The 15772-nt window shown below is 38.6% G+C and overlaps 1 protein-coding gene across 1 annotated transcript in view; it reads right to left on the bottom strand.

Moving 5' to 3' along the window:
- Window positions 1-15772, bottom strand: part of LOC128869190 (uncharacterized) — a 586599-nt gene that overhangs the window by 369388 nt on the left and 201439 nt on the right. Inside the window, exon 5 of the mRNA XM_054111701.1 lies at window positions 14513-14732. Coding sequence (XP_053967676.1) covers window positions 14513-14732 — 220 coding nt within the window. The remainder of the gene's footprint in view (window positions 1-14512; window positions 14733-15772) is intronic.

The raw sequence follows: 15772 nt of genomic DNA, 5'->3' as shown, positions 1-15772 counted from the left end.
TATGTTACTCAATTCATTTGGCTATTATCTATGAATATAGAATACAGGATTGCGCCTACTCACTTTCCCGTAACGTCAGTACCTGCTTGTGAAGAGGAAAACCAAGCGAAATCAAGTGGAAACTGCCGAACACAAGAAGTTATACACACATACACACTTTCTTGGCACGCGTCATTGGCAAGACAGCAAAAAAAATGGATTTAGAGATATTATATTTCGTCCTTTCACAATTTAACACTCGCCGCTTCATTTTTATAATTGTATTTAATATAAAAATCACAATATTCATCAGGCCATTCATTGAATATTCACAAACATTCGGCCAATGGCTTTTACCAATAATACAAAGTTTGCGAGCCAGTCATTTTATCAAAGAGACAGAATGAAAAAAAATGTTGTGTAACTGCCAAGTCATTGTTACTTGGCATACTTTTTATTATTACTCTATGGTATTAAAACACTTCAACTTTTAGTTTTTTCTTGACTTTACATTCTAAAGAGTGATTTTTTAAGAGTTATAGGAAAGTTTTTCAAAAAAACACACGTAAAATTCAGAAAAATGCATGAAATTTTTATTTAAACCGATAGTACAGTCCATATAATTTAATATTTGAAGATTATTTCATGCAACCGCTTAGTCCAATTTTTTGGCATACTCTTTCCAATATTTCGGCCGGTATCTCACATATAAATGCTTTAATGTTGTCTTCCAATGCGTTAATTGAAGCAGGCTTGTCTGAATAGACACGAGCATTAACATAGCCACACAAAAAATAATCTAAAGGCGTTATATCGCACGATCTGGGTGGCCAATTGACAGGTCCCGAACGTGAAATAAAATGTTCACCGAACTCCCCTCTTAACAAGTCCATTGTTACGCGTGCTGTGTGGCATGTGGCACCGTCTTGCTGAAACCACATGTCATGCAAGTCAAGCTCTTGCATTTTGGACAAAAAAAAGTTGGATGTCATTTCACGGTAGCGCTCACCATTCACAGTTGCCTTACGATTCGCAGCATCTTTAAAGAAGTACGGTCCAATGATACCTCCAGCCCATAAATCGCACCAAACTGTGATCTTTTCTGGATACATTGGTAGCTCTTGCAATTATTGTGGCTGATCTTCACTCCAAAATCGTCAATTCTGCTTATTTACGTACCCATTGATCCAAAAATGAGCTTCGTCGCTGAACACAATTTTTCGATAAAAAGTGGATCTTTGGCCAACTTTCCAAGAGCCCATTCACCAAAAATTCTGCGTTGCGGTAGCTGCTTCGGCTTCAATTCTTGCACCAGCTGTATTTTGAAAGGCTTCACACCTAAATCCTTTCGCAAAATTTTCCACGTTGTTGAGTAACAGAGGCCCAATTGCTGCGAATGGCGACGAATCGATAATTGATAGTCATCATTTAACACTGGCCGATACAGCTGCAATATTTTCTTCAGTTCGCACTCTACGTAAGCGTGGTGGTGGTTTGATGCCCAATAATGTAAATTTGGTTCTAAGTTTAGTCACAATAGCTCGAATAGCCGCTTCAGTGGGTCGATTAAACTCACCATAAAATGGAAAAAGCGCGCGATAAACTTTCTTAACAGAACACGCATTTTTATAATAAAATTCAATGGTTTGCAAGCGTTGTTCGTTTGTAAGACGATTCATGGTTAAATTATAGACCAAACTGAAGATGTTGGACAGTGAAACAAAACACGAGACGTGCGTCAGCTGTTTAAACCAACTGTTTAAAAAGATAATAGCTAAAAAATCACCCGTTACATACTGAAAAGAAGTCACAAAGGCAGCAGTATAACGTTCAAAAAGACATGGAAAACTCAACAACATTATATTATACATGTGGCATTAAGCAAGGTTGATCACTCTACCGGAAGGTGTTATAATTTTTGCAAATGGTGTCGAATGTCAATATTCGACACTGGTGAACTATACAGCTGCTGAATATAAACATTGCTGCGCTACACTCCGCAAGAAGAACTCTGTCGATATGTTTGCCAATAATCGGTAACAGTACTTGTATTTTAGACTCCAAATAAATGAAATAAACTGGGCAAACATTAAGGCGCTTAGCTTACCTTGACCTTACCAGTTTTGTCAAATGCTTTAAGGCTGAAATAGGCAATAAAAAACTGGGGAAGGGTTATCTAAACCCAACAACATAAATCAGAACATGATCAAATGATACACTGCAGGTACTTGAAAGCGTTAGGCAAAAATACAATTATATTTTAATCGAAAGTCTACGCAATAGAAACAAGCGCTTACTTTAACTGTGAACGCAACTAAAGGGTTTTTCAATAAGGGCGGGTAGATGTTGAAATGGAATAAAATGGCGTTTGCTGTGTGGCACGTAGCGCCGTCCTGCTGGAACCACATGTCGTCTAGGTCCATGTGGTTCAACATGGGCCATAAGAAATTGGAAGGGCCACCACGTCTACCGAAAAATGGGCGCAATGCGCGCAACGTTTGCGTTAATGAACCCCCATTTTGATAATAAAGTTTTATCATTTGAACGTGCTGTTCAATCGTGTAACTTGCCATGATGATTTGGCATAAACAACTGAATAATAAACAAAAGATTTGACAGATGTCACCAAAACAAAATGGCTGCCACCGGGCGCCAAAATCGACCCGCGCCAATTGAAAACCCCTTTATAACAGAAGAATTATAGTTATCCTTACTAATAGTCAGGCAGCAATCAAGAGCCTTAACTCTTTCCAGGTTATATCAGAATTGGTGCTGAAATGACTTGATATCTTAGGTCATAACAAGGGAATTATTGGGAGCGAAATGGCAGATAAATTAACCATGAAAGGGGAGTCCTCCCATTTATAGGTCCAGAGCCATTTTGTAGCCTTGGAAAGGGTAACTTCTCCTCTGTTATTCAGAAAGTAGAGAAAAGATAAAATAAAAACGATCATACTGGAACAATTTACAATTTTGAGATATGGCCTTAACTGAAACCGATTTACAGATTGTATGTAATTAAATAAAAATAATTTTAGCGAGGCAAATGAAACCGCCATATATCGTACTAGTATCGTGCTCAACACTGATGTATAAGCGGCACAAACATTCAGGTTCGTCTTTACGTTACTGGAACGACCCGGATTTGCTATATATCCGGCCAAGGACAGTCACTTAAGCAGCACTCCCCGTACATGTATGGTAAATGTTTTTGCAACCAGGTTAACATATTTTACCATATGAGGAAATAAAACTGAATACTTGAAGGAGGCACAATAGATCTTTCAGATCGCTAAGTCCTCTCATAATAACAATAATAATAATACCGAAAAAAGTCCCGAAAGCAGCATACAGGCAAAAAGGCAAAGAGCAAGAAGACATGAAAAATTCAACATCAAGCCCGCGGGACGTGATAAATCGGGTGACGACGTGAATGGTGCAAAGCAAATGCCGCCACCAATAAATGGTTCAAGTGCAATTTTTCTGAATAGGCGTTAAGCCGCCAGTTTTCAGAAAACGGGACCCCGACTTATATATCTTTAACGCCAATATCAAGCGTGATCAGACCAAATACAATTATGTAGCCGGGTCATTAGATATCGTTACATTTTCAAACGTCGCAGGCATTGTACGAACAAAAAGTGGTGTGTAATAATGTCAATGAAATTAATGACAATTGGTATAAGTTCACTTTTGCAAGGGAATTTATGTTAAGGACATTAGCACACAGCCAAAAGTATGTTAATAACAAAATAATTTTAGAAATAATGTCATTGTCAGCAGTACACTTCGGAGAACAGAATCACAAAGATAATACAATAGACCTAAATAAATTTTATTTCCTTTATAGCAGGGTTGGCGATTTTCGCACTACTATTATCTTGGTGAATAAGAATAGTATTTTTAAGGTACTGACATTAATACACAATTTAAAAGATGTTCAAAATCACACTTGTTTTGCTAATTTGTATAATTACAATATGATTGCTATCTACAATATGACTGAATCACAATGATAATACAATAGACCTAAATAAATTTTATTTCCTTTACAGCAGGGTTGGCGATTTTCGCACTACTATTATCTTGGTGAATAAGAAATTCATTATCACTGAAAATTTGGTGAAGGTGAAAAATAAGGTTTAGTGATAGTGAAAAAGTTTTATCATCACTAAACCTTTAATGATAGTGAATCAAAAAAATTGCACTATCACCAAAAATTTAGTGAGACCTGATATTTAACGAACCGTTTCGGTCTTACCGGTGCAAAAAGAACTGTTTTTAAGAATTTTTGAGACAATAATTAATTTAAACGAAATTTTCAAGATAAATATAATGCCTCTTCCTAATGTGTTGCAATTCATCGATAAAAACGTATGTGATTTCAAGGCTATCTCTTTTCTAACCGACTCAGAAATAGTGCTCAGGAGCGCACTGAAGACCATTTTCTTAAGTGCAAATCTGTAAAGTTGCTGATTTCGTTATTGCCAGCGTTACTGTGTAATGCGTAAAAAGTCCAAAGACCAGTAATGTATTTCGTTCAAATAAGGTTTCTCAACATTGGTATCGAAAATTTTGAAGCCTGCCAATGATGAGCATAACTCAAGAAATGGTCTCGATTTAAAAATGAAATTAATGACAGTTGGTATAAGTTCACTTTTGCAAGGGAATTTATGTTAAGGACATTAGCACACAGCCAAAAGTATGTTAATAACAAAATAATTTTAGAAATAATGTCATTGTCAGCAGTACACTTCGGAGAACAGAATCACAAAGATAATACAATAGACCTAAATAAATTTTATTTCCTTTACAGCAGGGTTGGCGATTTTCGCACTACTATTATCTTGGTGAAAAAGAATAGTATTTTTAAGGTACTGACATTAATACACAATTTAAAAGATGTTCAAAATCACACTTGTTTTGCTAATTTGTATAATTACAATATGATTGCTATCTACAATATGACTGAATCACAATGATATATTAATACAATAGACCTAAATAAATTTTATTTCCTTTACAGCAGGGTTGGCGATTTTCGCACTACTATTATCTTGGTGAATAAGAAATTCATTATCACTGAAAATTTGGTGAAGGTGAAAAATAAGGTTTAGTGATAGTGAAAAAGTTTTATCATCACTAAACCTTTAATGATAGTGAATCAAAAAAATTGCACTATCACCAAAAATTTAGTGAGACCTGATATTTAACGAACCGTTTCGGTCTTACCGGTGCAAAAAGAACTGTTTTTAAGAATTTTTGAGACAATAATTAATTTAAACGAAATTTTCAAGATAAATATAATGCCTCTTCCTAATGTGTTGCAATTCATCGATAAAAACGTATGTGATTTCAAGGCTATCTCTTTTCTAACCGACTCAGAAATAGTGCTCAGGAGCGCACTGAAGACCATTTTCTTAAGTGCAAATCTGTAAAGTTGCTGATTTCGTTATTGCCAGCGTTACTGTGTAATGCGTAAAATGTCCAAAGACCAGTAATGTATTTCGTTCAAATAAGGTTTCTCAACGTTGGTATCGAAAATTTTGAAGCCTGCCAATGATGAGCATAACTCAAGAAATGGTCTCGATTTAAAAAAAATGTTTTGCATGAGTGTTTTAATGAGCGAAAAGTATTAATTGCTTGAATCATTTAGTAGCCTTTGAAGCACTTTAATCATCTTCAGCTGTACGTTCATATTTTTTTTAATTGCACATACATATGTATATTACCCTCAGATTTTACTAACGAGAAAGTGCGAGCAACCAACTCATAGGAAGGGTTTAATTCTGAATTTGCGAAGAAGTTAGAAAAGCATGACCTTTGTTTTCGATTTTTAGAAGTCATTCGAGAAGAAGATTCCAAAGCATCGGTGAATTTATAAATGCATTGTATACACGACGTAGAGAATAATGACATGCTGCCCCAGAATGATAGAAACAAGATCGCGCCCATCAGAAAGTGCGTGACGTCACATTTGATGAGTTGTCCAGTGTGGAGTGTTCGCAATAAATTAGTGCTTTTTATCTATCAAAATGCGAAAATTTTTAAGTTGGTATTTGTTTCTTATTTTTAATTTAAAGCTACCGAAACTATAAATAAAAGAAAAACTTAATTATTAAAAAGGTCACTCTGAGAAGGCTTTAGCGTTAATGAAAATTTGTTGGTTCTAATAAAATTTGACATTTTGAAAGTGTAAATCTAATTTTTTGCTCCTTTTAAGGTTATGCAAGAATATTAAATGCCCCTATCTCAACTCTTCTTACCATTGAAAACCTTTTTACAAACTTTAAAAAGCGTTTGAATTTACTGAATGCGAATTAAAACCATAGTGGTGTAATCGTTTCTTCCGGTCCTCAATCCTTAGTGGGACATAGGGCATAGAGGTGTATTCGTAGTAAAAATAAGCACCAAAATACTACTGAAGAAACTATAACGGCATTTTTACAAACAAAATTACTTTATCTTGTTACATAACCTGAAATATAGCAAAGAAATCGTTCTCTTAACAAAAGAGTTTCTATTAACAAAAAAACTCACAAATTAAATTGTACATAACCATAACACATTTATATAAAAAATGCACATTTTAAAGACAATTTGTCACGCATTCAAAGTTCTTTAAGTAATTCAGTAAAGATTTGGTATTTTATTTTCTTTAAATGGGCATTTAAGTGCGTTTTTATATCCAAAGCTAGGCAACACGGCAGTAGCGAGAAAAAGATTTGACTGCTGAAAAGAGAAGAACACCAACAATAACCGCAATCGCGCGTAATGCGACCAGATGTTAATTGAACTAATTTTTAAAAAATGTATGTTTTACAAAATTATAAACATTACTTTTAATTAGAACAGGCTAGAAAAATGTCATAAAGAAAGAACTAAAACTCCTAGACTAAATAACAAAAACAAATGCTAAATCAAGTTACGAAAATGGTAATCAGGCCATACTGATGCTAATAGGACTCATTGTCAAATTCGCTGAGGGAAAGTAATGGTGCCAAGATAGGCGCCATCTCATTATTATTTCCATCATGCATGGTGCCTGTCCCGTTACATAGCACAATTAGTGATCAGTGTGACCACATTACCATTTTTTGTTTTGAATCCTAGTAGTTTTTATTTATTTTCATTTTATAATTTAGTCATAGTAAATAAAAGTTCTTACTGACTATTGACTTATAAACAGTGTATTAATAGAATAACAAATGTTTTATTTAAAACTAAACTACAAGTTGACTAAAAAGAATACAATTATATAAGTGAAATAAATGAAGAAAGAAGAAAATTGAATTTTAGTTATTGTAAAATCTAACGATGCTTCTGCACCAAAACGACTTTAATCCAATTAATAACAAGCGGGAGGAATAAGTGGCAGAAAATGTTAAAGATTTTAGTGTTAAATATTCTTTGTACCCGTTTTATTCTCATGATAGCAAATTGGTGATAAGGTCTCCAAATGAATCAATCATATATTAGTTCTTTCTTCCTGACATTTTTCTAGCCTGTTCTAATTGAAATGTTATGTTTATGGTTATGTAATATACATTTTTTTTAAATTTATTCAATAATTCACTTTCTATTTAGTTTTAGTTCTATTGAGTTATACATTTTTTATCATCTGGTCACACTATCGGCAATTGCGATTATTGTTGGTGTTGGTGATTATTTGTGTTATTGCGTGTGTTAAGCAGCCCACAGACGGAAAACGTATTATTTGTGTGTGAAAAGAAGTCAGGAGAGGAAGAGGAAAAAGGTTGCTCAATTTGGGTGCCGTACTGGTTTAAAAGACGAGATGAGTGTTCATTTTTTTCACACTCTCTATGTTAGCGTTTTTGCCTACTTCTATAAAGTTTCTAATAAAATGTGCCACGTTTTTAATTTCACATTTCTGTTCTTATATGTATATCGCTCTTATTTTTCCACAATGACAGCTTACTTTTGAACAAATCTATGTAATATACATATATGCTCCTCAATAAATGTTTTGCTTAATATTACAATTTGTCCACTCATGTGCACACTTCGACATTTCTTTTGAAATATAGAAAGTGTGAAAAAAAATATAGATTTAAATGCGAAAACTCATTTCGCCTTTTACACTACTCCTGCAACAGAGTTGAACCACTTTTTTTCTTCGTCCTCTCCTCCCTTCTTTTCACGAACAAATATCATAAATACCGTACTCGCACATTGCAATAATTTTTTTTCCGCGTTCTATGGTCACTCACCAACGAACTATGTAAAACTGAAATCGTGAACCCATTGTTCCGATTTGTACCCCGTCCGCGGCCGGCGAGTGTTGGGGCGCAAACCAATTCGAGCGCAAACCTTATTGCAGGACATGACACAATTTTTCAATAATGAATTGCATTTAATCGAATGGAATTTAAAATTCTTAGATGGATTGCTTGTTCGCGATTCTTATATATGTACATACCTATGTATGTTAATAATAATTGGTTATTACCGCTATTAAAAGGCTTATTAATGTCGTTTCTTTTCCTGTTGGCTTAGATGGGTAGTAATATTTCTGACATTAACACATTTTTATTACATTAATTCATTTTTAAGGGGTCAACAATTTATTTTTTTAATTAACATTAATTCACCTACAAAAGAGGTTTTATGTCAATTGTCATTAACTCCATTGGAATTAGTACACGTCAGTCATCAAATGATGGCCAGATAAAGCGTCATCGGCAGACGATTTACTGTCACTCCTCCTCCGCGAAGGCAGACACCTTGCCGTGGTGCGGAGACTTAGTCGTATCATTAATCAGACCTTATCAATGGATGGTAGCGTGGTCGCTTGAATACATCCCAGTATTGAGCGAATGCACGAAACTCCCTTGGTTCGGGCTGCTTTTTGGACGATGACCAAGCTCTGCTCTGGGTCGGAACAAGGTGTTATACGACCCGTGCCGAGGTTCAGCCTGGCTGGGGACCCAGTCCAAAAATATCGCAGTCGCGAACGGAGTGATCCGGATACCTGGCGACCTCCGGTTCTATCTAGCCTTACCTGTACACACGGACCTCTGCACAGCCGGACTTCTCTTGTCCGACACTCGTGGGACCAAAAATGAGTTTGATCCAGAAACATATTTCTTACAAGGAGGTCGGACCTCCCAAAAAACCAAAAAAGGTGACTCCGACCACTGTCACAGCTGAGAACAAGGTAGTGGTCAGACCGTCGCTATTAGGAGCCAGAGGTGGCCTAAGCGTAAGGGCTGGTCCCAGTACGAGTACTGAAGGGGGCGAGGATGTTTGGGTAAACCGGCCTCAAGTCGGTCGATAGCAGGAGCTGAAGGGTCAACTATGTATAAGGCAAGCAGCCCTAGCTCACCTCAACCGCTTATAGAGGGCGGGGGTCGGCACCTGCTTCTAGGTTTAACCAGCAGGTTGCCATAGAAGGACCTAGTACGTGTAGGCAGTTTACAAGCGTAGGACAGGGGGACCGGCTAAACATGTCCGACCCTCCAAGCAAAACTATTACGAGGAGACGGCGGCCAGTTGGGTCTTATTTAGACTAGGACAAGTAGCAATACAACTGCTAACCGAAGACCAGACTAAATCGCTAGAGTGGGCAAAGGGAGTAATATTCGATTCGGGAAAACCGGCGGATGCTACTCCCAAAAGACAAGGGACTGCAGAGTAGACAATAGTAAGGGTCGCCAAAAACCAAAGGTAGGTGGTTACAAATATCCAACCTTTAGTGAGGTTGTAAAGGGCGGCGGTGAGTACTGGCCATCATTGGCAAGGGAGAAGAGGAAGGAGTCATTTCTAAGGAAAAATGGAGGTGGCTTGAGGAGGCTATCGCCGAAGTGTGCCTCCAGGTCCTAGAGGAACACCCCGGACCTCTTCTCCTTTGTCATGACGCAGGCTGGTATCAGGTTAGAGCTAAACTCATCGCTTGCGAAGATACTAGGTCAACCACGCTCTACAGGTTGGCCGTAAGTAAGGTAGGAGAGGTTTGGCCGGGAGCAAAACTCGAAGCGGTCAGGCAAAGAGGAAATTCTTAATAGGCCTCGAGCTCGAGTTTGGATTCCGGCCAAGCCGGCAGAGCCAGATAAAATTTAGGAGATGTTCAGATCTTGCAATAGAGACCTGCCAACCCATAATTGGAAGGTAGGTAGAATAGAAGAGCCAGTAGAAGGTAGGCGAGAGGTGATGCTCATCCTCATTAGAGAATCGCCCGCCCCTCTGGAGCAGAAAAACCACGTCGTGAAGCTCGGGTTGGTTGACGCAACCATTCGAATCTATCGCAGCGACGAGCCAGCTTTGGACTAAGGTGAGGAGAGTGACAAGGCCAGCTTGCGCAGCGATACTGCAGAAGGGTTGCCCAACAGCAAATGCTCAACCGACTCGGAGGGGCTGACCGGTGTGGGGCCGCATTTTAACGAAGAGGATCTCCTCGCTGACACTGAAGGTGAGGAGATCTCGGAGGAGGACGTCGAGGTCACGATCGTAGAGAGAAACATACAGATTTGCATGAAGATGATCCAAATTAATCTCCACCACTCGAAACTTGCATCCGCGCACCTTTCCTTTCGCTTGGCTGCCGTCGGACTTGACATAGCTCTCAACCAAGAGCCGTGGATATACGGCAATAAGATTTGCGGTCTTGGAGTGAAGGTCTTTAAACTGATTGCCGTACAACACACATGTAAGATTCATAACTGCATCCTTGCAAAAAATAATGTAAACATTTTCTTGCTTCCACAGCTCAGTAGCGGCGACATGGTGGCGGCAAGCAACGAGCTCGGGAAAACCGGTTTTTGGCAGCCTCCGCCTATATGCGCTACGATAGAGATGCCCCGCCGGTTGAAGTTCGAACGCTGGTGTCAGAGGCAGTCCGGAAAAACAAAGACTTGGTTGTCTCCTGCGACATAAATGCTCACAACATTCTGTGGGGGAGCAGCGACACTAATGCTAGAGGGGAGTCACTACTTGACTATGTTCTAGAAAATAAAATTAGTTAATATATTTGAATTTAGGGTACGCTCTGGACATATCCCTGGCTTCCGGCCTGTTTTCTAGCCACATTAAAAGATGGCGAGTTTCAAACGAAAATTCGTTCTCAGACCATCGGTATATCTAACTTGAAATCGACACTAGGTCTCCTCAAGGTAGTCACTTCAGAAATATAAGGAAAACTGACTGGGGAGCTTACAATAAAAAATTAAAAGCTTTACTGCCAAAGAGAGCCCCCAAAGACCGCAATACATGTGGGGAGCTTTATAAACTGGTTAATCAGGTAACTAAAGCAATGAACAGCTCCTTAACAGCTAGCTGTCCGGTTGTTCAACTCAGAGGGAAGTCTAAACCACCTTGGTGGAACAAGCATCTAACCTCGCTGCGAGAACCCCATAGAACATTATTTAATCTGGCCAAGGCTACGAATGTGTTAGAGGACTGGCAAGCCTATAAGGTTGAATTGAAAAATTATAAAAAGGCAGTCAGAACTGCCCAGCGTGAATCTTGACAAAATCATTGCAAAGGAATTGAAGAAACTTCAGAAGCGGCCAGATTAAGAAAAATTCTCTCAAAGACGTCATGCAACCTAGGCTATCTACAAGGTCACGGGAATGCATGGACGACGTCAAATGAGGAATCGTTAGGTTTTCTCCTAGATACACACTTCCCAGGAAACAAACCAGTGAAACAAAACGACTCCTCCAATAATAAAAGGAAATCCGACCTAGGAAGTCTTTTAGTTATAAACGCAAGGATCGAATGGGCTATTAACACTTTTGGCCCTTATAAATCGCCAGGACTAGACGGCATCTAACCTGCTGAACTACAACAATCACGGGACATCATCTTACGGTTTATCAAAATTATCATTAGAAGTTGTCTTAACATGGACCCCATTCCGCTAGGCTGGAGGGAGACAAATGTCTCCTTCATACCCAAGGCAGATAGGTCCTCACACACTAACCCCAAAGACTTCAGACCCATTAATCTAACGTATTTTCAAATCAAGATCGTAAAGAGAATAATGGAGGAATATTTACGGGCGTTGTGCCTTTAAATAGGCTCTCCTCGGCGCAACATGCCAATACTAAAGGGAACTCTACAGAAACCGCCTTACACTCACTGGTCGGCTTGGTGGAAAAAAGTTTATTAGACAAAGAGCTTGCATTGGTTGCTTTCGTAGATATAGAAGGCGCCTTCAACAACATAAATGCAAACACTATAGTAAATTCATTAGAAGATTTTAGAGTTGAACCACATGTTGTTGCCCTGATAGAAGCCATACTCGTCAAAAGAAAGGTAACTGCTAAATTAGGCAGCATTGCCTGCTCTAAGCAGACAGGTCTGCAGAGGCAAACCGCAAGGCGGAGTCCTCTCCCCTCTTCTTTGGATTTTGGCAGTAAACTCACTCAATCCCGCAAAAACGGAAATAATCCTCTTTACAAAGAAACATAGGCTCCCTATAACCTCCCCGCTAGTTTTTAAGGGTGTGCCTATTCCTTTGGAAACCTAATATTGAGAAAAGAGTAAAAAAGGCCAACTTTGGATTATATACTTGCAAAAAAGCGGTCGGTGTTAAATGGGGGCTAACACCTCGTGTTATACATTGGTTCTATACTTCTGTAGTTACGCCAATTTTAATATATGGAATTGTGGTATGGTGGTCATCTGCTCAAAAGGCGAGTTACGCTAAAATCATGAGTAAGGCCCAAAGAACAGCTTTTTTATGCATCTCTGGCGCTTGAGGAACACCCCAAACAAAGCACTAGAAGTGCTAATCAATTTACCTGCACTTAATGTGGTAGGGAAACCCGTGGCTGCCGCCTCGACGCTCAGACTCAAAAGTATGGCGCTATTGAAAGACCGGTGGTTTGGCCACGCTTCTAAGTGGAACGACATCAAGGTGCACACCACAAATACGAGGAAGAGCTCGGCCGAACACCCAAAAAGGGTGTACGCGCAAAAGGGTGGCACGACACACCTCGCGAAACACATCTCTAACGTAGCATGCAACCAATACCGAAAACTGTAACTCTGAAAACATACATAGCTATTGCAGCACCTTTACTTGTTACAATGATACTAGATAATAACTCAAAATATCTGTCCGTAGCATCCGCCGCATACTGAAAAATGATTCCAAAGCCAAGCCTTACAAGATCCAAAAGACGCATGGTCTCATACCTAAGCAGCAACAAATCAGACTTGAGAGAGCGAAGGAGTTGCTTCGCTTGGCCGAAAGCGATCAATTTCCGAACAATGTGTTTTCTGACGAGACAATTTTCAAACTGAGCAATTCGTAAACTCCCTAAACGATAGGGTTTATTTGACCGACCATTTATACGAGAATTTGGTTGGGCCGCTGTAACCGGGGATAAGCGCTCTCTGGCGTGAAGGTAAATGCGAAATATTATCGGGAAAGTATTCTGGCGGTCGCCGTAGCCGAATGGGTTGGTTCGTGACTACCATTCGGAATTCACAGAGAGAACGTAGGTTCGAATCTCGGTGAAACAACAAAATTAAGAAAAAACACATTTTTCTAATAGCGGTCGCGTCTCGGCAGACTATGGCAAACCTACTAGTGTATTTCTGCCATGAAAAAACTCCTCATAAAAATATCTGCCGTTCGGAGTCGGCTTGAAACTGTAGGTCCCTCCATTTGTGGAACAACATCAAGACGTTCACCGCAAATAGGAGGAGAAGGAGGTTGCTTTGAAGACGTGAGCCGACAAACATTTCGGTTGCAAATCATGGACGTTTCAACAGGACTCGGCACCGTCTCACAAAGCTCGAGTGAACCCAGAATGGCTAAAAAACAACGTTCCGAACTTTGTAACGTTCACACAATGGCTCTCGAATAAACCAGACGCGAATCCGATGGATTATTTTCTTTGTAGAATTTTGGAGAGCAAGGTTTGAACTAAAAGATTCACCAGTCTCGAGACGCTGAAAAAGCCATTGTCCGCGAGTCGGGCAAAATATCTGCAAGTCACAATCGGACAGCTTGCTATTCGTTTCTGGACGGTCTCACGGCCATAGTCAAGGCAAAAGGTGGTCATATCGAGCAAAAGTAAATTTATTCTTAATTTTGTATTATTTTTACACATTTTTTACTTTGAATTGAATAAAAGTAATTTTCCAAACTAAATGTATTGTATGTCCTTATTAATTGGTTACGCTTCGAGGGTCGGACCCTGTAAAACAAAAAATTGTATTTCGAGCATGTATTAATAGGACATTAATATATATGACATTTTGAAAAAACACAATAGCTTAATTATTTATCTCCAGCTGAAGTTTAAAAACGGCTTAGAATAATAATATTTCTATGTAGAATCAATATTTATTTATCTAATCGCGAAACCAGTTGAAGTGAAATAAGTTATTTTACCAAAAGTTCAATAATATAATTTAAGCAACCATCTTAAAACGAGACAGCTTTATTATCTCTATGCAGGGTACCGATTCTTAGCACTGAAAGCAAAAAGCTTCCAAAGCCAATTATATGTATTATTTTACAAGATGTTATTAAAATTATGTTTGTGTATATACTCACTTTGGAGACAATCAGCATTTAGAAGGTCTTTGCATTTTTCATGACACTTGACACCACATTCTGTACAGCGAACTCCTTGTCGGGCGATGCCCCACAATAGTCCCTCACATTCGTAACAATACGTTGGTGATGTCGCTGTCCATAGCACGAAATTATGGGGTGTTGTCGAGGAAATTGGGTATATAAGCGCTTGTAGAGCCTTCTTGTAGACGTGCATTTTCTAGTATAGAACGACAATCAAAGACAACTATGAAAAAGTGATTAAGTAAAATTTTAACGCGAAGTTTAAAACAAAATTTAAATAAAGTGGTATACCAGCTTTAACCAAAAGTGGTCAAAAATGACGCTGCGGACGAAGTGGGAAATTATTGTTCCACATTCAACTCTACATTCTATTCTTGCTGAACTAACCACTGAGATCTCAATGTCATAGGACCTGATGCTACCGATGTTCAGTTTAGTCAAACGCTTCAATACGGAATTTGGTAATAAAGACTTACGAAAGTTATCAGGTGTCTGCGGCTCGGGAATAAGATAGTCGGAAGCGGTAGGTATGAACACAATTACATTTTATTCAAAAGTCTATGCAATAGAAAGATGCATTCACTTTATCCTCGAGCGCAACTATAACAGAAGAAGTATAGTTATCCTTACTAATAGTCAGGCAGCAATCAGACTCTCAACTCTTTTCAGGCTACATCGAAATTGATACTGGAATCTTTTGATAAGCTGAATCTCGTAGCCAGAACAAACAGGTATGTATCCTATGGGTTTCAAGGAACAGGAAAGGAGCAGTTTCTCAATGGCCCAGGGCCTAGGAAAGGGTAACTTCTGCTATCTTATTCAGAAAGTAGGGAAAATACAAAGAAAATCATACTGGGATAATATACCGGGCTTATAGCAATCAAAATCAATGATAGGTAGCTTGGACATCTTGGTATAGCTTGAAATATCATCTTACTAAAGTGACAATATACTGCAGGTCCTGTATTTAGGAAAATGAAACCGCCAAGCATGTGTTGGCATCGTGCCCAACACTGATGAATAAGCAGCAATTTATTGAGGAAGTTGGGCTCAGAGAAATACTCAGAATACACGGAGTGGGCACAATAGATCTTTCAGTCGGTCTACTTTGCAGCCTAACTATTCCTCTTTCAAATACATATGTTCTTCTTTCTAAACTTAGAATAAAATATATTGGTATTGGGATTTGTATTGCCGACTCAAGTAGCTTCGTTTTAAAAGGAAAGGAAAACAATA

The sequence above is a fragment of the Anastrepha ludens genome, chromosome X (assembly GCF_028408465.1).
Source record: "Anastrepha ludens isolate Willacy chromosome X, idAnaLude1.1, whole genome shotgun sequence".
Classification (NCBI taxonomy): domain Eukaryota; kingdom Metazoa; phylum Arthropoda; class Insecta; order Diptera; family Tephritidae; genus Anastrepha; species Anastrepha ludens.
This window is presented reverse-complemented; position numbering and strand designations above follow the sequence as displayed.